This window comes from Cystoisospora suis (genome assembly GCF_002600585.1).
Source record: "Cystoisospora suis strain Wien I chromosome Unknown contig_2412, whole genome shotgun sequence".
In the NCBI taxonomy this organism is placed as follows: Eukaryota; Apicomplexa; class Conoidasida; order Eucoccidiorida; family Sarcocystidae; genus Cystoisospora; species Cystoisospora suis.
This window is the reverse complement of record NW_027155211.1, coordinates 7622-29609: the sequence shown is the minus strand read 5'-3', so window position 1 is coordinate 29609 and position 21988 is coordinate 7622. Positions and strand designations below refer to the sequence as shown.

Sequence of the window (21988 nt, the reverse complement as noted above, 5' to 3'; positions counted from 1 at the left end):
GGACTCTCAGCGTCCGTCCCCTCTCCTATCTCTTTAGGACTCTTCGCATTCATCCACTCTCCCATCTCTTCGGATTTCCCAGAGTACGGAAGTTTTCCATCTTCATCTCGCTTCGGTGAAGCAGTGGTAGTGGCCGTAGACGAAGGGCCAGAAGAAGGAGGGGAGGAAGTCCGTGTAAGTTCTTTGTCATTTTCATTAGGAACTACTCGTCGCGAAATACTTCGAAACCGCTCTAAAGAAAACAAACTTCTCCACCAGTCGGCTGTACCAGCACGTGCCTTCCTGGTTTTTTCTGTCGGGGACACAGTCGTAGCGGTAGTGGTTGCCACACGGAAAGGGACGGTAGAGCGTGCACTAGAGGTAACCTGGCTGCCTGCTCCTTTCACCGGTGAGGGTTGCCGGTCCTTTTTACTAGTAGTGAATAAAGATGCCGGACGCCAAAACAACCAATCGTCCCATTCACATCTTGCCTTAGGAAGTTGTGGAAATCCCAGCAATACAATAGCTGACAACAGGAGACTCGGACCAGCGGAGACTTTCATGCCGCCAGCACACGGGAGAGGACTGATGCGACCGTAACAGGCTGCCTTTACATTCAGCTTTCTGTATACACCCAGTGTACGCCACGGACAACAGGGAGGGCGGCTCAATGTAATACCACTGTGACACTGGTGAGAATCTGACCTGCACGAGAGAAGGGAAACTTGGAAAAGAGTGAGCCTCTTCTGCTGAAAGTTTCTTGTTTCTGCTTGTGAATGTAACGTCTTTTGCTTAAGTCGAGACCACATTTACCTGGAACAACGGGGAGATACCGAGACACCGAGGCAAGGATGTCTTCCACTTGGTGAACAAAGGCTCGCGTACACGGCAAAACAGATCTTCGAGGAAGTGCCAACAGGGACGGAAGTAACAACGACAATAGAGACGTGAGGACGAGTCAGCGACTCTGCCATCTAACGCATCGAAAATACCCGTTAGAGACGCGAAATACTAGACCAACTACCACTTCGCCGCACACCCACCCGACGTGTGTAGAAAGGCAACGGCAGCCACACTGCAAAACGCGGAAGGTAAGAAATGAAGAGAAGTGGACTTGTGGCTGGGACGTTGGAGACCTGGGAGGAGGTGAGCCAGTGGGACGCCGACGGTCACGGGGCCGTAGGTCGTCGCTGAGGTTCTCAACAGACCATTGGTCTCGGCGACCCTGGTGGTGAGCCATGTGAGTCATGCTGTCCGCTTCGCCTTGAAAACGCGTACCCGAGTAATGTCCGAAGACAGATGCTGCATGCACACAGTGGGAGAAGGCTCAGTCGTCATATAGAAGAAAGAGCAGAACATGTGTCAACAAAAGAGGGCTCATAGAAGAGAGTTTTTCCGTGGAGCTTGAAAGGGTGCCTGCCACTCTGGTCTGCCCCGCTGATAATAGTAGGATGGAGTGAGTCCCCCTGTCACTCAGGTGTACATACACCTGGACACATGGCTTGAGACTTCTTGCAACTCCTCCTCGCCCTCCCGCAAAAGCCATGTATGTCATTTTGGAGGTTGTTCGCGAAGTCCAAAACTAAAAATCATCGCTGTAGAGGTGTTTCGCCTCCTCGTTTCTCTCCGCTCGGGAATGACGAGCTCCACTTCTTTTTCCGTGGTGAGACTGTTGGCATCGTCCTCACTGGGGACTTCTTCTGTTTGTTGTTCTAGTTCGCCTGTCTACTCGTCATTGCGTCCTCGCTGGGACCGAGTCATTCTCCCTTTTAATTTGACGGCACACTACTAAGTGACTACATATACTTTCCGTCGGGATCCTCGAACTCTGGCAGCGCGGAACGGCGATGGTGACTTCGTCCCCCCTTTTCTCACTCCTCTGCCGTTCCTTTTCTGCCGTCTAATGTATTTCTTTTCAACACCTACTGCTTTATACACCTAGAGCCTATCGTTAGCATCTTCTCGCGCGAACCAGATTCATGCTTGGTCTACGAAAGGACTTTGTTTTGTTTCCCCCCCCCTTCGCCCATGTCTGTCGACCCGACTATGCCAACAAGCACACCGCAAGAGACTTCAATTCTTTTTTGAGTAAAGCGCCACTTCAAGAAACCACGCGACCGTGGGAGTTATGATGTGATGCCGTCGTGACGGACAACTCTCTTCGTGGCGATCTTCCATTTCCTTGAAAGGCTTTCTTATTTTTCAGGCAAGACTGGCTTGCCATTCTCTTCCGGACGCTCTCCTTCCCCATGGAGATAAACGCAGTGTCGTTGTTTCTTCCATCGTTGTGTAGAGCCTAACTAGTATTGAGTGGGCAGTATCTTCTTTCGCCCATCTTCCACACGTATATCCCTTTCCTTTCTCATACTCGACTGGGGTTCCTTGTTTCTAGCGTTTTTTGATCAGTCTCTTCCTCCCTCTTCTTCGCCTCCTCGCCGTTTCTGTTTTGTCTTTCGCTCCTTATTACACGTCTCTATCTGTCTCTCTACGTTCCCAACCCCCCCCTCCGGGGGGGTCTTTCTTCTTCATCTCCTCTCCAGTCTCTGCCCTCTCCATGTTACTATTTCTCCAGTCTCCCTTTTGCGCTTCGCTCGCACCTCATCTCTCCTTCTCTCCTTATACTCATCTTCATTCTCTTCCTTAGGCAAACACATTCTTCGCTGTCTTTCTCAAAGCCCGTTTTTCCTTTTCCCTCCTGGTCTTCTTTTCTTTCATCTACATTGCTTGAATCTATGTCCTTCAACTCCACCACCTTCTCTACTCTTTTCTTCCCATGCTTTCTCATTTTTTTTTTGACCTCCCTCATCATCTCTTCTTCTCCCTCTTCTTCTTCTTCTCTTCGTCTTTCTCTCGTATCATCTCCATACCATCCCCTACCTACTCCCCTTCAAGCGCTCCATCTCTCTCTATCTTCCTAACGTCTCTTTCACGTGTCCCTTGTTGTTTCTCCCGTCTTTCTCTTCCTCTCTTCTTTCTCCAACATGCGACCTCCTCCTCCCGCAGGAGGCGGAGGAGGTGGCCTAGGCAGGGCCCAATTCGCACCATCGCGTCTCGCGCAGGCGGTGTGTATCTTGAACGTCTTAGTGTGTTTCTCAGTTGTCTGCTTATATCTCTTGACAGACGAAGTCGGAGATGACGGCCGATCTCTTCTTTCATCCAATTGGGACCGTGGGGGATTATCGGCGGCATATCAACGACGGCTACTTCCCGCTAAAGTTCTCCCTTCAATTCTCTTTGTGTCGCGGCCTATCTCATCGAACTCTTTCTTCACAAGATTTCCTTTGCTTTCTTCCTTCTCGAGACAACTCATGACACCTTCGAGAGATCAACAAGAAGATGTAGAGCAAGAAGAAGAAAAAGAGAAGAAGGAGAAGATTCGCTCCTCTCTCTTCCCTTCTCTCTCAGAAAGTACAAAGGAATCATCGGAAAGGTCAGCTTCTTCTTCTTTTCGTTCCTCTGCTGGGGGAGGAGGATCTAGAGGCGGAGAAGAAGGGAGTTCTTCTAGAGAAGAAAAGACCCATAAGACTGTTTCTAAGCTGAAGGATCAACAAGAAGAAAGAGGGATGCACTTTGGAGGAGAAAAGAAGAAGAAGCAGAAAGAACAAGAGAAAGAAAGAAGAAGAGCTGGAGAAGCAACTCTCCTGGGACATGAAAGAGATAAAGGAGAAGGAGGAGGAGGAGAAGAAGCACGCGAGAGTGATGGCGACGCAGTTGCATTTTTTCAAGGGACACCTCGTCAAGGCCAGAGTCATCAAGCAAGCCGACGTGGTGTTTCTTCTTCTGGTAGAGACATCCCTTCAAGTGAGGTAGTGAAGAAAGGAGAAAAGAAAGAAGGGGAGAGCGAGAGTGATGGGAGAGATACGTTTCTCTATTGGTTCTTTGACCGCGATGAAGACCTCCCTTTGTCGACTGCTGTGTATAGACGCTTGAGGGAGCTCACAGAGAAAGAGAAAGAAGCCCTGCTTTTCTTCCATCGAGAGGGAGGACAGAAAGAAGAAGAAGAGGAGAGCGGGGAGAAGGAAGAAGACAGGAGAAGAGAAAAAAGAAGAAGAAAAAGAAGGAAGAGAGGAAGAAGAACAAGAAGAAAGGAAGAAGAAGAAAGGAAAGATGAAGGTGAGAAGGAAGACGAAAGAAGAAGATCAGGAGATCAAACGAAAGAGAAGATGAGGGATGTCTCAGAAAAAAGATTTCATATCACGGAGAAGGAGCCCATTAACACCGATGCTCTCGGTCATCTTACCTCTGTCCCTCCTGACAAATCGAGCTCTTTAACCTCGCGGGATCTTCTCCATTCACCGACCGATTCAACACAAGAAGAAGAAGAAGTAAAAGAGAAGAAGGAATCTGAAGAAGAAGAAGAAGATGAAGAAGAGGAGGAGGAGACCGAGCCTCTTGACTTTCCTTCTTCTTCTTCTATCTCTCAAGCTGGAGGACTTCCATTTCGTGTATCTTCCGTTCCTCTCCACATCCTTCGAGACGCGCAGTACCTCGATTTTACTCTTAGTCATTTGCTTCTCGCTAGCCTTCTCAATCTTCAAGAAGTCCAAGAGGAAAACTACAGGAAGATGCTGCGTGTGAGCTTTGGATCCAATCGAAGTCTACGTAGAGAAGATATGAAGATACACTCTCCTTATCATAGCGAACTCTTCTCTTCTTCTTATCTTCATGATAGGTTTCTTCTCGACAATGATGAGAACCACAGACGGACCACCTCGGCATTTTCGCCTTCCCACGGCCTTTCTCAAGAAAGAGAGAGTGAAGAAGGAGTTGAAGAAGAGAAGATCTCTTCGTCTTCACTAGGAAAGGAGAAAGATCTTAGGAAAGATGAAAGGGGGAGATTTGGTGAAAGGGAGGAGAGAGTGGATGAGGCTCTCATAGGAGAGTTGGCAAGATACCTGTACGTAGCCAATCCTATGGCATATCCCCCTCCCTGCTATGATTCTTCTTCCGCTTTTTCACGATCTAGGAAAGACGATAAAGATTCTTCAACGGCGTCTGCAAGTTCAGACGATGGAATGAAGAGAGAGAAAGAAAAAAATAGAGAAAGAAAGGCAATGAAGGTCTTCTTCTCTTCTTCAGACCCCTCGAATGATCAGACGTCGGTCGTAAAGAACAAGAGTATAGCCAACACACGATCTACTTCTTCTGCTTCTTTCTTTAACGTCTCAAGGTCTTCTTCTTTCTTCTCTGATAGGGGAGACGTATGTTTAGATTCTCATTCTCTTTTTTCTTCATCTCTTTTAGAACGTCTTTTACAGCCTCCCAGGGCTTTAAGATCTGTCGCTTCGATAGATCATGTATTACAGATGCTATCTTTCTATCACCTCGAAGAGATGCCTTTATCTTCCCCCCCTCATCTTCTTCATTATCTCGCTGTCTCTTCAACATTTCGCCATCCTCTACCTTCCTCTTCTTGGCCTTCAGGAGTAGACATGCTCATGTCTACTCGACAAGAAAAAGGAGAAGGAGGAGAACAAGAAGAAGTAGACATCATGACGGAGAAGGAGGAGGGGATGTCTAGTCTCTCAACGACTAGCCATCGTAATAGAACCTCTCGGTCGCTCAGTATTAATTCCTTCTCTAGACCACGCGCAACAAGAAGAGCTCTTCCCTCACCGTCCTCGAAATCGGACTTAGATTCTTTCTCTCGTCATTCGAAGATGAAAAAAGGGCAGTTGCCTCTACGCTCAATCTCTAAAGAAGATAAAGCTGAGAAGATACGTAAAGATACAATGGAGAAGAAAGGAAAAGATGAAGATGAGAAGACAACAATGAAGAAGACTTCAAGAGAAAAGAAAAGAGACAACTTGAATGAAGGGGAGAAGAAAGAGAAGGCTCCGTCAGAAATCCCGAAGAATCCTTTCTCATTCTTAGGTGGATGGATAGATGATGAGGACGACGAAACCATCCAAAGTGAAGAGAATACATTTGAAGCATCTATCTCGGAAGAAGAATATCGAGAGCTCTTTACATCTCCCTTAAGTGATTCGGCTGCTATAGGAGGAGGAGGAGGAGAAAGTCAAAGCATATCAGTTCAGACGGTAGTCGATGAGAAATCGAACTTCTTGTATGTCTTTGTTCTTTATACGAAAGATCCTGTTTATGCTACTTCAAAGGAATCTTATCCTTCGTCTTCGCCTCTGTCGACATCGATTCCGTCTGCAAGTCCGGCCTATAGAAGAAGACCCCTACGTTATCGCACTCGACTCGCGGTGTATCGACGTTCCCTAGCTGATGTCTTACAGGCAGCTTTAGGCAACATGCATACACGTGCATGGCTGTATAGACACCTGAGCAACTTCTATCCTTCACAGAATCTTCGACTTCATAACCATCGTCACTCTTCTCATAGGTTTGCAAAAGAGATAAATCAACTCAATTCCATACTTCTCTCTGCTTTCATTGCTTCGTCTTCTTCTCCGTCGTCTTCACCTTCCTTTTCTCCCTCTTCTTCCTCTTCTCGCCCAGTCCATCTTAGAGACCCGGTAAGAGAAGAAGAGACTGGACTACGAAGAATCCACACACGAGAAGGAAAGTCAGGCAGACCATCTCCTCTTCATGATCATCGGGATGAGAGAAACTCTTCTTCATCCTCGCGTCTTTCTTCTTCTTCTTCCTCTAGGAAGCTGGAGAATTTTGAAGAGACCCGAAGTAGATCTCTTCAACGAGAGACAGAAGAAGAAGAGCAAGAGGACTTTGAAGGCGGCAATTTTCTTCAGCTCGAATCTCCTGACGCTCTTCCTCTGTATCTGAGAGGTGTCTATTCTCACTCAGCAGCAGCATCTTCATCTCTTTCTTCTTCTTCTTTCTCACATCAAAAACGTGAGGAGAACTCCGCGAGAAGTTCTATGTCTTCACAAGAGAAGAAAGCAGAGGAAGAAGAAAGACATGCTTCGTCATCAGGAGAAAGATCGAGGTCTCCCAGGACATCTTTGTCTCCTTCTTCTCTCACTGCCACGCCTCTTACGCCTCCTGTCTCCGTGAGAAGAGAAATCTTTTCTTCTCTCTCATCTTCTTCTCCTTCTTCTCGTGTTCCAGGCAGCTTCACTTCCGTCATAGACTCCTCACGTCATGTGTATAGCATCGATAGTCGCGCTCGCATCTTGGAGGGATTCGATCGCCTGGCAATTGCTTCTTCCCTCCTCGCAGGTGAACAAGAAGAAGAAGAAGTCTCTCTTGCGGGAAAGACGAACGACACCGCCAAGAATCATGGTGATAAGAAGACGAAGAAGAGAGAAGAGAAAGAAGGAGTCAGAGGTGAAGAAGAAGAAGAAGGAGAGGAGACAGATCGTGTAGATTCCAAGAGACTAATCCTTAATGATGTAGATACATGGAGAGATCTTGGTGGTTGTCCTTTGCCTCCTCAGATGAAAGTGATTTCCCTAGAGACGGTGCATCGAGCTGTTGAGTATGTCGAGGGTCGTTGTGTCTACTATACATCTCCTGAAGGAAAGGAGCTCCGACTGAAGAAGAAAAAGACGAAGAAGACTGTCGCCAGAAGCGAAGAAGATACCTCAGAGAAAAGAAAAGAAGAAAGGAACAAGGAAGAAGATGGGCGAAAGAAGCGGACTGATAGACGTGATGGCGGGGGACGGGATGGAGATCTCCATGATGTGAACAAAGAGACCTTCCATGGAGAAGAGGAAGTTCCAGGAGAAGATCTCTCTCACGTTCATATGACAGGAGGAGGGATAATGGACCAGCCGCAAGAGACAAATGCTGCTCTCAACGCATCTTCATCTTCTCATCTTTCTTCTTTCCATTCTCTTTCTTCCTCCTCCTCCTCCTCTCTCTCATCGTCTTCTTCTCCGTATACGTTCCCTCCTGGCTCTTCAAGTGATGGGAGTCTTCCTCCTCCTTCTCTCGCTTCTACTGTCTCAGCCTTATACGCCCGTCTTTCTTCGTCGGTGTTTCCCCCTCCGGCTTCGCTCGCCTTTGTGAGTTTGCATCGACGTGAAATGTCGCAAGCTCTTCGTCAGATCTTGTCTTTTCCTTATCATCCTTACCGTATGAGAAGAGCTCTATCGATCTTTCTTCTCTCTTTGACTCGGTTGGGCGGAGAGCTCTTTCTTTCCTACAGCGACTTTGCGTGGCTTCTACTACGTGAAGGATTTCGCTGCTCTTCTTCTCTTGTACGTACACTGTGGTATCTCGTCTCCAATCCGGAGGCCCTCTACTTCTCTATGCAGACGTCTCACTTTAGTAAACATCGCTGGCTCAACTTGCTTCCTCTCTTTGAGTTCTTGCATGCAGTGTACGGCAGGGGAGGAGAAACGAAAAGAAGAGCGGAAAAGAAGAGTCGAGAAGGAGAAAGAGAAGAAGAAGAAGACGAAGATGAGAAGGCGACCTCGATAGATGATAGACACTTAGATCTGTCATCGGAGGGGAGTGTGAAAGAGAGAGGAGAAGAAGGAAGAAGGAAAGATGAAGATGACCTTCGTAGCTCTCTCAAAAAGGAGAGAAGGTTTCCGAGGTCTGAAAGCACTCCTGAAGTAGAAGAGGAAGAGGAGCTTCCTGTAGAGAATGAAAAGAATGGAAGAAGACACACAAAGAAGATCTCACTCACTCATCAAGAGACATTTCTTTCTTCTGTATCTTCCTTCTTTTCACGTTTCTCTCTTTTGTCATCTCTTTCTTCTCTCTTTTCTCCCCTTTCTCGCTTTCTTCAGCGGAACGTTTTCTTCTTCTTTTCCTCCTCTTCTTTCCTGCTTTTCGCATCTCCTTCTTGGGCATCTCCCTGGTCGATCTTTCGCCTAGGAATGTCTATGTCCTTCGATTTGCTGCGGATTCTCTGGCGACAGCAGAAGGTCTTTGCTTTCCGCTTTCTCGAAGCTCTAACTGCCCATTCCTTCAAGGAGAAAGAAGATGAATTGAAAGAAGAAGAAGAACGTGAAGAAGTAGATATGTATCGGCGTATTCTCAGGTTGTTTGAAAGAGACCAAGAAGACGTACATGATGAAGAAGGAGAAGAAGAGTCTTCTTTCTCTTCATCTTCTTCATCTATATCTTCTTCTGACACTTACCATCATGAAGGAGAAGAAGAAGAAGATCCGGGTGATGGGAAGAGGCACAAAAAGAAGAAGAAGAGCGAGGATCTTGTTTCTGAAGAGCAAGAAGAAGAGCAGGAAGGAATTGTGAAGTTCTTTTTCTCTTTCTTTGGAGCCATATTTTCTCCCTTCTTCAGTTCCCAAGGTGTGGAAGAGCGGAAGATGCCAATGAAGAGACCATCCATCTCGGGAAGAAAGAAGAAGCATAATGGGGTGGATGCGATTGCCAGTGAACTTCTTTTCTTTCCCCATCATCATCATCATCTAAGTGTAGTTACACCTCAGGCAATGATGCGAGCCGCTCACCTTGGGAGAGCTTTCATGCATGCGGAGTTGACAGAGAGAGAGAGAAGCGCGCAAATAGAAGAAGAAGAAGAAGAGAGACAACGGCAGGAGAAGGAGGAGAGAGAGGAGATTTTGAAAAGAGATCTGCACGCAGAGAGAGATGAAAAGCAAAGCATTCCATTTGAGAAGCATACAAGTCAACTCCTCAAGGCACACGATCAAGAGAGAAGGAAGGAGATCGAGTCTCTTGATTTATCTGGAAGAAGAACCGCTTCAAGTAAAGAAGAAGGAGAAGAGGAGAAGATAGAACAAAGAAGGAGACGTAGAAGTGACGAAGAAAGAAGAATCTCTTCGGAGAGAGAGGAACGACAAGAAGAAGAAAGACAGAAGCTGTTTTCTTCATTATTATCTTCTTCTTCTTCGTCGTCACCTTTCTCAAGGGATGCCTTTGATGAGGGAGATCTCTTCAACCTCTCTCAGCCGGAGAAAATTTTGTCGAGAATAGGGGGAGGTCAAAGAGGCTCTTTCGAGCAGATCGAAAGAGAGACGGTTCAGAAGAATAGCTTTCTTTCTTTGCTTGATTTACCCTGGATGTCTTTCCGACGTGAAGAAGGAGAAGAAGCGCAAGAGCTTGAAGCGCTGATCAGGCTGAAGAAAAGAAGAAACAGAAGAGATGAAAACAATAGAAGAAGAAGAGGAGAGGAGGAAGAAGAAGCGTATCTGACTAGCTTGGGGAGAGATGACCTAGAAGCCTATGATGAAGATAGAGGACAACCCCGGCATGACTACTACTCTATAGACCATCACACACAGGGAGAGAAAGAGAAAATAGGAGGAGATAGAAGAAGAAGAGGAAGAGGTCTCCCCATCAAGAATCAGCAGTCGTATCCTCACTCTATGAGGTCGGGCGATCGCCTGTACGAGAATGCATGGATCGAACTCTTAAGTGTATTCTCTCTACAAGTTCAGAAAGTGATAGACATCTTCCGAGTGGTCAAAGCGAAACTCTCCTTTTCGAGTGTAGAAGGAGAAGAAGAACAAGCGACCAAGGAAGATGACGGAGGCGAAAAGGAGGAAGAGGAGGAGAAGAGAGATGATCATGGGAGTTCGGCCGCGACGAAGAAGAATAGAATGAAAGGAAGCGAAGGGGCAGAAGCAGAAAAAGAAGAAGAGAAAGAAAGAGGTGTAGAAGAGCGATTCCCAGGTATAATTCATGAAAAAGCCAAAAGCGCTTCTCATGGAGATGCAGAGAAGAGAAATGAAGAAGAAAGTATCCAAGAGGAAGAGATAGATCATGATGAGGATGACGGGACTGCAGAAGAAGAGGAGGAGAAAGAAGAAGAAAGTAAACTACTGCCTTCTTCTTCTTCTCCTCTTCCTCACTCACTCGAGTCGTTATTCTCTCCTTCTTCTTCTCCTTCTCCGCCTGTGTTGTTTTCTCCGACCTCTCTTGCTATGGCATTACGAGGCTTCCAGCTAGTTCGATCTTACAGCATCGAAGGTGAGCAAGCATGGCTAGCTGTCGATTCTGAAACCATCTCAGCTGCGGTGGTGTATGGACAGCCCGAGGGACTCGATATGAAGTGGAGAGTAACTCTCTTTCCTCGAGTAGATCATACGGCTTCTCTTGTCTTACAGAGACGTAGGCGACAGTGGTTCGAGCAGTATACGAAAGAAGAAGCGAAGAGAGCAGAAGAATTAGCCAAAAAGAGGAAAGAAGATAAAGTCCCGTTCTTCTCATCGCGCTCAGAGAAACAAGTCGAAGATGCGGAAGAGGGGGAAGGGCGAGAGAACAAGAGAAAAGATGAAGAAGAAAAGCAGAGGAAGAAGAAGAAGGACAGTGAAAGAAATGCAGAGATAAGAAGAGGCAGGAGGAAACCGCTAGAAATGAAGTCGGACAAGACATCTCCCTCAGCAGAACTTTCTGAAGTGTCCTCTCATACGCCTCTCCCAACGACAACTGCACTGGCTCTAAGAATAGGAGACCCTGTACATGATGAGGATGACGAAGAGATCCATCACTTCTCTTTCTTGTCTTCTTCTCTTCCTCTTTCTTCCTCCCTATATCCGTCGCAAAAAGAAGAAGAACATGATCGATCTATTCCAGCGCCATCATATCTAACTCACTCTGACGAAGAAGACGAACATACACCGACAATCCAGCGCTCCCATCCTACACGTCAGAGACGTCTCTGTCATGGCGAAAGGACCTTGCAGCCTTCTCACACAGATGAAGCTTCTTCTCTTAGGAGCATGCAAAGGCCCTCGGCACCTCATGAAGGAAGAACCCAAAACACACAAACGTCCTTCTCTTCTTCTTCTTCCAGTCTTTCTTGTGAAGAGGAAAGAGAAGAAGAAGAAGAAGAGGAGGAAAGAGATAGCTCTATTCTCTCTTCATATGAATACGCCACTTTCCTGTTTGAGGGGAGTGCCCCTGTGGATGTGGGAGGAAGCTTAAGCTCGAATGGCTTGGTATTTTCAAGAGGACGTGCTGACAAGTATCTCTTTAGGCATTCTCTCTCTTTGTCCTCTCTTTTTCATCTTCATCGCAAGTGGCTAAGACTGCAGAAGCGGATGAGGGGAAAGGCAGAAAAGAGCGCTGAAGTCTCAGTAGAAAAGAGTGAGAAGAAGAAGAAGGGAGACAGAGAGGAAGAAGAAAAACGAGGTGAGAAGAATTACGATGATGGTGACGAAGAAGAAGAAGATGAAGATGTAGATAAGAATTTGGGAGATAAAGAACAACAGGAGGAGGTGGGGGCGTCTTTGTCTCGAAAGAAGAAGTTTTCCACTCATAAGAAGAGAGATATCGATGAGAAGATTGAAGACATGCCTCTTCCTCTTCCTCTGCTTCCTACTGTAGTTGGTCCGCGTGTATGGCAAAGAGAGAATCTAGGAGATGTGGCTCTATTACGTCATATCGATCTTGGAAAGAGCCGTGAAGACGTCGGCTCTCCTTCTTCTTCTTCTGTGACGGATGATGAAGAGCAGGCGTACAAATCGACAGGTAGGTTTGGTCCGAAGAGAGAGAGAGAGACAGAGGCAAAATAAGCCTAGATAGATCAAAGATAGATAGATAGATTAAAGATAGATAGATATATAGATGGGAGTATCGAGGAGTGAGAGAGAACGTTCGCAACTTCATCCCTTTATCTCCTGAAGGATGGAATGCATGCTCTTCTACTTTTACAAACCTATCTGTCCTATATATCTATACGCATTGAGACATTTGTCCATATACACAATTCCACATATATCTATATATGATAGGGAGAGAGAGGGATAGGTATAGCTACGTACAGATTTAGGTATATATGGATGTATGGTTTGGTCCTGTGTATTATTGTTGTGTCATTCATGAGAATTGTGATGGTCTCTGACTGTTGCCCCTGTCTGTCTGCTTTTTCGTCTTTATTTTCTTATCTCTTCATTCTCTCTTTCACTCTCGGAATCTTCCTTTTTTCCCTCCTCGTCATTCCCACTCTCTCTTTTTCTCTCTCTCCTTGTTGTCACTTGTGTTTCTGTCTTTCTTTCTTTACTGCGGTTTCTTTTTCTTCTTCTCAGGTATGAAGAAGCATGGAGGCATTTTAGCTCTGATAGTTCACTCAAATGATCGCGCAGTTCGTTACCGCACTTTTCACATGACTCCCTCCATTGTTTCTTCTTCTCATCCTTTGTGTCCTTCTCGCAAGAATCTTCTCTCCTCTCTCAGCGCCCGAAGGCGTCATGGCCACGTGCGAAGAGGTGCATCTCCCTCCTCTCTTTCTCGTGATAGGAGGAACCCCACCGCGTCTTTTCATCCAGACAGTGACGAGAAAGCGAGAAAGAGAGACCAAAACAGAGAAGAGGAGCCTGAGAAAACGTCTCATGAGAATAACGATCAAGATGAAGAAGGGTGCGTGAGCTGGATAGTAGGAAACAAAGAAGGGACCGATCACTTTGTACGGGTTCTTCAGCCTGGGAGTAGCACCAGTCATACCAGTGGTCAGACCCATAGTGAAGGAGGAGGAGGAGGAGAAGGAAGAGGCGAACGCACACGGGGAAGGTCGTCGGGGGATTCCCACAATCCTCGAGGTAAGATCATCTAGACTTCTCTTCCTTTATAGGGAGACCCACCGCAACTAGCTATCTATCTCTCTAGCTATCCTAGCTGGCTATGTATCTCTATGTATTTATGTATGTGCATAGCCTATCTGTCCATCCTTTCTTGTCGAGTTTCACCCAAGATCACACTGAGGAGTGCTCGGGAGTGTGAGAGGAGATAAGAGTGGCTCTCCTCTTCTTCTCCTTTGTAGTGCTCTCGTGAAGGCATGTACCATTAGGAAAGCAAGAAAAGGAAGAGACGAGAGAAAAGCCGATAGTGAGGCAAGGGGCGTGAAGATGGTGTGAAGCTCGTGTATGACGTCATTCCCTTGCTCGTATTCTCTCTGTACATGAGAAGTCTTTCTGTCTTTTTCTATCTTGGGACTTCTTTCACTCTATGGGCATGGCAGTAAACCCCCATCTATCTTCTCAGATACGACGGTCTATCCCTAGCGTCTCAGAAGAAAGAGCATACGCTTTCTTACCTCTTTCTGTCTCTTTCTCTTCCTTCTCTCCTATCTAACCCTGAGCCTAGGCTCTCTCTCTTCTTCCGCTCTTTTCTTCTCTTTATGGGTGGTCTCCTCGGGTCAACTCAAACAAGTTCTACTTCTCCCTATCTATCTATCTTCAATCTATCTATCTATCTCTCTATCTTACTTTTCTTCCTTTCTTCACGATCAGGAAGAAGTAAGTTCTATCAACTTAGATGTTTCTCTCTCTTTCTGTTTCCTTTTCCCCCGTCTTTCGCTGCGCTCCTCTCATTTTCTTTTGCTTCTTGTTCTTCCTCTATCTTTCTTTCCTTGCTTCCGACTTGTCGACAAACTGTCTCTTCAGAGTCTCGAGGGGGAGAAGGAGAAAGAGAAACCTCTTCTTCTTCTCAGAGCGGAGGAGGGGGGGGGGGAGAAGGAGTATATGAGTTTGTAAGAAAGCCTCTATGGTGTTCTTCCCGTCATAGGAGATTCTTTGCTTTCGGGTATCTCTTAAAGCTTCAGTCTTTTCATCTTCGTACAAGATCTTTAACTTCTTCCTCTTCCTCGTCTTCTCTTCGTTCCCCCCTTGGAGCAAATGAAGGAGAGGCCAAGACATCGTCTTCAGGAAGGATGAAGAAAAAGAAGAAGATCGAACCAAAGAGTAAGAAGAAGAAGGGAACACAGGAGAAAGAAGGATCTGTTTCTTTCATGAAGGACCACAACTATATTTTGAGTTAAGGAAGAACAGTTAATTTGTTTACATGCACGTCAATAGTAAGATGCTGTGGGTGTTTCTCCATCTCTCGAGCTATCCTTTATCTGTCTATCTATGTATCGTCAGTCTATCTATCTATCTATCCTTTATCTATGTTTCTTTAGTCTGTTTGCCTGTCTATCCTCAATCTGTCTATCGAGCTATTCACTATGTACTGGTCTTTGGTCTGTCTAACTGTTTAGCTATCTACGGACCTGTCTATCGTCAGTCCATCTGTCTACTGTCTATCTACCTTCAACATCTATCTATCTATGCATCCGTCTATCGTCGGTCTGTCTATCTATCGCCCGTCTATCTATCTTCAGTCTATCTCTATCACTCGTTTTGTACTTCTCTTCATGCTTGCTGTACAATGTCGAGAAGAAGTTTTCCTCAGCGTAGGCTCCAAAGAAGAAGAAGATGTGCTCCCGTGCTTTCATTTCCCCCCTTCTTTTGAAGCAGATCATTTCTATCGTCTATCTAGCAGGTACCAGGCGTCCCATTACCAACGATAAACGCAAGTATCATGTAGTTCGCGAATGAATGGATAGATAGATTAAAGATAGATTAAAGATAGATAGATAGATTAAAGATAGATAGATAGAGGGTGACATATGTTTTGAGTCGAGAGGAGGGAGGTAGGTTGAAATGTGTCCTTTATGACTGGATGTCTTCAAGTGTCGTCTCTCTTTCTTTGCATCACCTGTATGTGTTTGGTTCGGTCAATTCTTGCTAGGTTGGATTTTGCGTGAAGAAGCGAGACAGATGAAAGCAGAAGATGCTGATGGGAGGACCGCATGGCGACTAGGCAACATCATGGGAGGAGGCTGGATGGTCGGCCCTTCCACCTCGTCTTCTTCTTCTCCTCGTGGGCGTCATTATCAGCAGGATGATTTCTCTGATCAACGAGAAGAAGAGGCTGAGAGAAGACGAGAGAGAGAAGGAGAGGAAGATGAAAAAGAAGAAGACGAACAAGATCAGTTGAGTCAGTATGAGGCTCGAGGTGTATTTGAAGAGTTTTGGAGGTATTCTCCATCTTTTCGTCTTCTCTCTATCAGGTACTCTCTACTTCAAATAGAGGACCGATACCACTGTAAATCTCTCTTCTTGTCATACATAAGGAGTCTATATACATAGATAGAAAGATCAAAGCCAGGGAGATAGATCAAGACGCGTAGATAGATCATAGATAGATACATAGATGGAGTAGGAAGAGTAGACAGATAGATAGTTGGGAATCAAGTGTACATCTAGGCCGACCAATGTGCATGCGTGGTATCATATGTGTGGGTTGCGTGTATGTCAGTTAATGTATGTATCAGTACATAGTGGGGTATTGAGGTATATGTGTGTGTCGAGGTGTCCTGTTGAAGTGACTCCTCACTCTCAACTTAAGAGTTCAGAGTAAGAAGTTCAATTCTCCTCTTTCTATCGACTTGAGCTACAGTGTCTCTCTATAATCTGATATACCTGTCTTTACATGTATACGTATGTATATATAATGAATCTACATGTATTCGATACGTGATATGTGAGTGTTCTTTTTGGACCTATCTTCTTCTCTTCTCTTCTTCTGTCCATGCGTGCTTTGCAGTGAAGATGGGAGGTATATAGTCGGTGTGACAGGAGCCTTGAAGGTGTATCTACAGATCGAAGACCCTTCAGCCAGCCTCACTGCTGTACGTACACCTGAAGAGACTGAAAAGAATCGCAACGGTCCTCCTTTTTCAAGGAGATCTAGCCACCGTTTTTCCTCTTCTGTTGAGATGAATGGAAGCACAGACGGAAAAGCATCAAGAGAAGGAGAACATGATCGAAGCACTATGGAGAGTGAGGAGAAGAACAGCAGTGATTTCTCTCCTAAGGTCCGTGAAGTGGATGTAGCGGAAGCGCTTGTACGAGCAGGTAAGAATTCCATGAGCAAAAGTCCTGTCGGAGAGCAGGAGCAGGTGGATCATTCACATGATGTGAGGTGTACGTACACCTCCTATGAGCTCATTCTCACGTACTTACCTTGGTGAAGTTTCATTCTCTCAATTCACGTATAGATCTCCTCCTTTCATTTCTTCTCCTTCTGTAGGTAGGGAATATGACTATCTTATAGGCAGACAAAGAAAGAAAGACAGAAAAGAAGAGAGATCCAGAGACAGAAAGAAAGGATGATGATGATCATGATGAGAGGTTGCAAGAAAGAAAGAAAGAAAGAAAAAAGGGGGTGAGAGAATGAGAGAAGGTGAGAGCCAGATGAATGATGGATGCTATGAAGAGATGGATAGATAAACTAGATGAGGGCTCTTGTCTATTGACAATACCAACATGTCCGTGAAAGAGTCGCGAGAACTTCTTTCTTCTCCTTCTTATTGTCGTGGAAGTACACATGAAACGACAGATCTCCAACAGACATTGGCCGCTATGAAGAACATGCGTGCATGAAGCCTCCATAGATCTCTAAACATAGGTACAGCTCACTCGAGCGTGTATAGCATATAGCTATACAGCTGATAGTCACTCCCTCTATTCGTACGTGTATATACACATAGATAGATATAGACGGAGTGCATGCAAGGCCACTTCACATCCGGACATCCTAAGTTCTCCGGAACAGGTATGTGTCACAGCCAGTGTCATACATATCTATAGATGGATAGATAGCTATATGTATATCTATATATATATCTATATCTATAGCTATGGTCTTGTCTGCGAGTGTGAGTGAAGTTGTTTGATGCATGGTTTCTCCTCTTACGATGTGTCTGGGCGTTCAGAAGGTACTCTAGGAACCTGGCTCGTTCCAGTCTCGCAGATAACTCTGGCACATACTTCTGTCCAGGTTATACGCATACATCCATACACATTCAGACATACACATACATACTCACACATATATATATATATATCTGTACACCCACCCCTACATAGGTACATACATGTGCATGCGTACATCGTATGTTCTCTTTTGTATGTATCAATCTATGTATCCTTCGAGAGATAGAGTCAACCATAGCGTGTTACAAGTGACTGGTTTTCTCGGCAGGAGGCGATCCAAGGAACAGAAGTATTGTCTCTGTTTCTTTCTTTCCTCTCCATCGATTCATTCCTATCCTCGACCCTCATCTCGTACAGCAGGGTGTCATCCCACCGGTAAGAAATCTTTCCTTCTTCTTCTTCTTTCGCCTTCTCTTTCTTCTTCTTATTCCAAGACATGAGCCCGCCCATACAAGGCGAAAAGACTGTTATGACAGGCACACACATATTTCTCTTTCTATGTGTTTCATGCTTCTGTCTGCTGCGTCGTCTCTTCGATCGGTGGTGTATATACATATGGGTATGTACATCAGTAGAAGGGCTATAAGAATCTATCACTAGGAGGTCTACAAAGATAGAAGGGAGAAAGATGAGCGAGCATAGAATGAAGTCACTTAATCACTAGGCAAGCGAGCGCTGATGACGCGCGCACGCTAATGAAGATACTCACTCGTTCAGAAGACAACGAAGAAGAAATGAAGTGGGAAAGGAGATGTACGATCTTCGTAGATAGTCGCGGTATCTCTTCCAGCCAGGCAGCTAGCTACCTTGTGTTGTACTTGGAATACAAAGCCAGGGAGATAGTGACGCTTTAGATCCGACATCTATGTACAGGTATATGATGTATACCTATGGATTTGCATGTATGAGAGCTTTTCCTGAATAGCGTATCTGAAGACGTGCCGTCAAGTAGATACCAATGAGTTTCCCGCGATTTTCGCATGCAGTAAAAGAGAGAAGATGATCTAGTTCACCGAAGAAGGACTGAGACCGGAAGATTGAGAAGCTACTTTTTCTGTCTTGACTTTCCTTCTGGTGTTATGACTGATTGATTGAGTGGTTCTCTGTGTGTTTCTCTATAGCCTCCAGATCGAGTGTACTTGGTGATCCTTCTCGATGATGGTCGACTCCTTCTGCTGTATGTACACCCCGATGCGACTCTTGTCCCGACTGCCACCCCTTTTTTCCATCATCTCCTCTTCTCGTTGAGCTGGAATAACCTAGCTGTAAGGCTTCTCAACTCTCCTTCTTTCTCTTGAAGATTCAAGGGAGGAGGAGGCTTGATATCACGGGACAACTTCCTCTTCCTCTTCTACCGTCGTTTCATCCATACATCTTCTTCCTCTTCTTCATGTATCAGTCCTTACATATGCTTACAGTCTTCCACCTATCGCCCAGTATATATACATGAATATATATATATATATATATATATGTAGCCATGAGATAGATACATACATATTTCTCACCCCGTGGAGAGACAAGGCGATACTAGGGTCCAGCGGCACCTCACAACCGAATGACTGTTAGACTAGTAGTAGTAATAGTAAGGAAGTCTTCTTGGGGTGATAGGGCTTGTCTTCAAACGTGTATGTTCCTTTCAAATTGTGTCTTTCTTTTTCCTATGAGAAAGCTTTTTCTAGGTTTTCGTTTTTCATCGTCATCTTCCTGTGTCTTTCTCCTTGTATTTCTCCTATTCCTTCCATCCGACCAGCTTTTTGAACTGCGTTTTGTTTGTGTGTTTTGTGTCTGTAGATGCTTGTGTATCTCCTTGTATTTCTTCTCTTTCATCTACGAGGCCAGCTTCTCATAGGAGGAGGCGCAGGCGGAGGAGGAGGTGGTCCTGGGACTACGAATGGAGCAGGGGGAGGAGGTCTACGTCAAGCAGTCTGGCGATTTTGGTATCTGATGGTATCTCTTCTTCGTATTTTCTTATCTCTCTTGTTGTTTCCATTGATATCTCTCTTGTTTACTCTCATAAGAGCACTCCGCATTATCCTACTCGAGATAGCTGTCCTCTACTCGCATCTCCTTCAGGTTCTCTTACCGTTTCCTGCTGCAACGAATAATACTCCTAATACTAACACTCGCAATGCTAATGACACGACCACTCCCCCCACGCCTAATAACCCTACGGACAACGTCAATGGCCTCACTACCACTACTACTACACCTGCTGCTTCTGCTGCGTCTATCACTCCTCCGCATGCAAATACGAGTGTCAACACAGCAACGACTACTGCTACTTCTACTGAGGAGGATGGTGAGAATAACAATAATGCTAGGACGAATAGGAGGGGAGGTGATCAGCAACAGGAGGAGGAGTCTCCTCCGAAGAGCAGTCGTAGCAGTAGTCGTAGTGGTAATGGTGTTGAAGGTAGCAGTAGTAGTAGCAGTAGGTCACATGTGCGTGCAGGAGGGATATTAGATGAGGGGGGGAGACCACAGCAACAGCAGGAGGAGTGTGAGAGGAATGAAGGTGGGGTGTCTAGACACCTGAGTGGTAAGGGGGGGGGGGAGAGTAAGGTTTTTGGAGGGCAGGAGAGGCCAGCAACAGAAAGAGGGGGAGAAGATGAAGGTAAGAGTGAATTGAGGGATGGTGAGAATGATAGGAAAAAGGCTGGAATGATCGAAACACTGAGGAAGGAGAGGAATGAGATAGACAGAGAAGAAGAGAGAAGAGACAAAGGAGGAGAGACAACGAAGTTGTTAGAGAAGATACAAGAAGAAGAAGGTCTTTCAAGAAGGCGAAGAGATCTTCCATCGAAAGCAAGTGATAATGAAAGCAGCGAACGACACACAAGTCCCCAAGCTCAAGCGTTGTCACAGAGAGAAGGAAGACTTGGAAGAGGGGTGGGAGATCGGCTAGCTCGAGGCGATTCTTGTTCTTCCTCCTCTTCATCCTCTCCATCGGCATCAAATCCAAGGAGTGTGTCTTCTATGCCTAGCACTAGTCGTAGTAGTACTACTACTACTGCCACTACGACTACTTCCTCAAGAGGGGGAAGGAGACTTCGTCCCACGCGCATCGAAGAGCGAAGAGCTCTACTAGCCGAAGCAGCTTTGAGACGCCGTCACACAACGACTTCTTCAAACTGTGGTCAGAGTGCAGGAGGCTCTATCTCTGGAGTAGATTAAACAAGACACCTGAGAGTCTTTTCTGTCTGTGTATCTGTCTACCTTTCTTTCTTTTCCTCTGTCGTTACTGCTTCCGTTGTTTCCTTCTTCAGTGTATTTCTTCAGAAGAGTCAAGGTGTATCTATTATCCATCCCTGAGGAAGAAGAAGAAGATTGACTTCTGTCCTCACAGCTAGCTACTGCTGCATCTGCTTCTTCTCATTCCTATATGATTCTTCTTCTCCTCATATACCTATTGGTTCCCAGCTGTGTATAGTGCACAAGTGTTGAGAGTATTCAGATATTTCTTTACATTCCTTAGACTCTACACCTAGGTGTGATTCTATTAGAGTCTTGTCCTCGCTTCTTCTGCTGCTGTCCGATGTCCTTCCCTTCCTTCTCTCCTGTCATACAAGTCTTCCAAACTTCTGGATGTCTCACTTGCTCTCGGAAGTGATCGAGTTTACCGAGTCTTTTCTTCTGTATAGACAAACAGTCGTCTTCCTATTCTCTATGGTGGAAGTCTACTGTTCTCATGGTCGAGTGTTGTCGCTCTCTTATTCATTTCACTGTGACTTCTCGCTATGTTTCTCGTAGCGATCTTCGTCCGTCGTAGTACGTTGAGAGGTTTTTCTGGTTCGTCGGAATGCATGCGCATGCAGGGAAAGTAGAGCTGAAGAGTGAAGGGGGGCGGAATTAGGTGTTTGAAGATGGAGAGTCTATTTCTTTTTTGACTACTTCTCATCATTATGTGCGTTTCCGGTTTCATCGGTCACACCTTTGTTCTTTTCTTATGATAGAACCGCGAAGAAACATCTAGGTATCGCGATAATTAAACTGCTCTTGTTTGGCTTTAGTAGTAGGGGGGGTATACCAGTCAGTATGTGTGAACAAGCTTATCCATGTACAGGGAGGGAGTGACGGATGGGCTGATGGATGATAAATCGTCTGGCCTTCGCCAGCTCTTTTCTTACGATTCTTTCTTCTGGGTGGCACCGTATCTCCGAGAGGCCTTTTCAAAGAATGTCTTTTTCTTCTCTTCTCTATGTACAGTCTCAACAGTTATGATCGTCACTTCAGATGTAATTCATCTCTAAGAAGCGAATAAGAAAGATTTTAAATAGAAAGATGGCTGATTGGTTGCCTTTCCTTTCACCCTTCTCGACTTGCTTCTTTTCGACATCGTTTTCATGTCTTCCCATCTAATGAGAGGATAAGAGTTAGTTGGTTCACCGAGAAACTTCCCCCTTCTCTTTTGTTCCCTTTGCAGAACAAAAGCGGAGGCAAAACATCAAGCTTTTTGAATGATATAATCTAAGCATCACTTTCTTCATTCTCAGAAAGATGACAACAGATAGATCGGTCTATCTTAACGTTTCCTCCGTCAGAGGGCGGGCGCTCGCTGTGCAGCGATCCTCGCGTCATGCCCATAGGAGAGAGGCATCTTTGCT

General features: G+C 45.6%; 2 protein-coding genes across 2 annotated transcripts; one reads left to right on the top strand and one right to left on the bottom strand.

The window, feature by feature from the left end:
• Window positions 1-19: 19 nt before the first annotated feature.
• On the bottom strand, window positions 20-1037 carry CSUI_005040 (uncharacterized protein; the record flags this gene model as incomplete). Its single annotated transcript, XM_068065220.1, has 1 exon — window positions 20-1037. A coding segment is annotated over exon 1 (768 nt), but the record flags the coding sequence as incomplete, so codon positions are not given.
• Window positions 1038-1413: 376 nt separating this feature from the next.
• On the top strand, window positions 1414-21843 carry CSUI_005039 (uncharacterized protein). The gene is made up of 8 exons (XM_068065219.1): window positions 1414-12315; window positions 12873-13382; window positions 14226-14522; window positions 15352-15673; window positions 16210-16520; window positions 17650-17756; window positions 18503-18646; window positions 19176-21843. Exons 1-8 carry the CDS (start codon window positions 2961-2963, stop codon window positions 20556-20558), a joined length of 12429 nt encoding a protein of 4142 aa, XP_067922804.1. The 5' UTR covers window positions 1414-2960; the 3' UTR covers window positions 20559-21843.
• The last annotated feature ends 145 nt before the right edge of the window (window positions 21844-21988 follow it).

Excerpts from the sequence above, each read along its gene's own strand:
- CSUI_005039 (XM_068065219.1), top strand. The coding sequence starts at position 2,961 with ATGCGACCTCCTCCTCCCGCAGGAGGCGGAGGAGGTGGCCTAGGCAGG. Across the intron at positions 12,316-12,872 it reads GCAGGCGTACAAATCGACAG|GTATGAAGAAGCATGGAGGC; the intron begins GTAGGTTTGGTC and ends TCTTCTTCTCAG. Across the intron at positions 18,647-19,175 it reads TGAGCTGGAATAACCTAGCT|ATGCTTGTGTATCTCCTTGT; the intron begins GTAAGGCTTCTC and ends TTGTGTCTGTAG.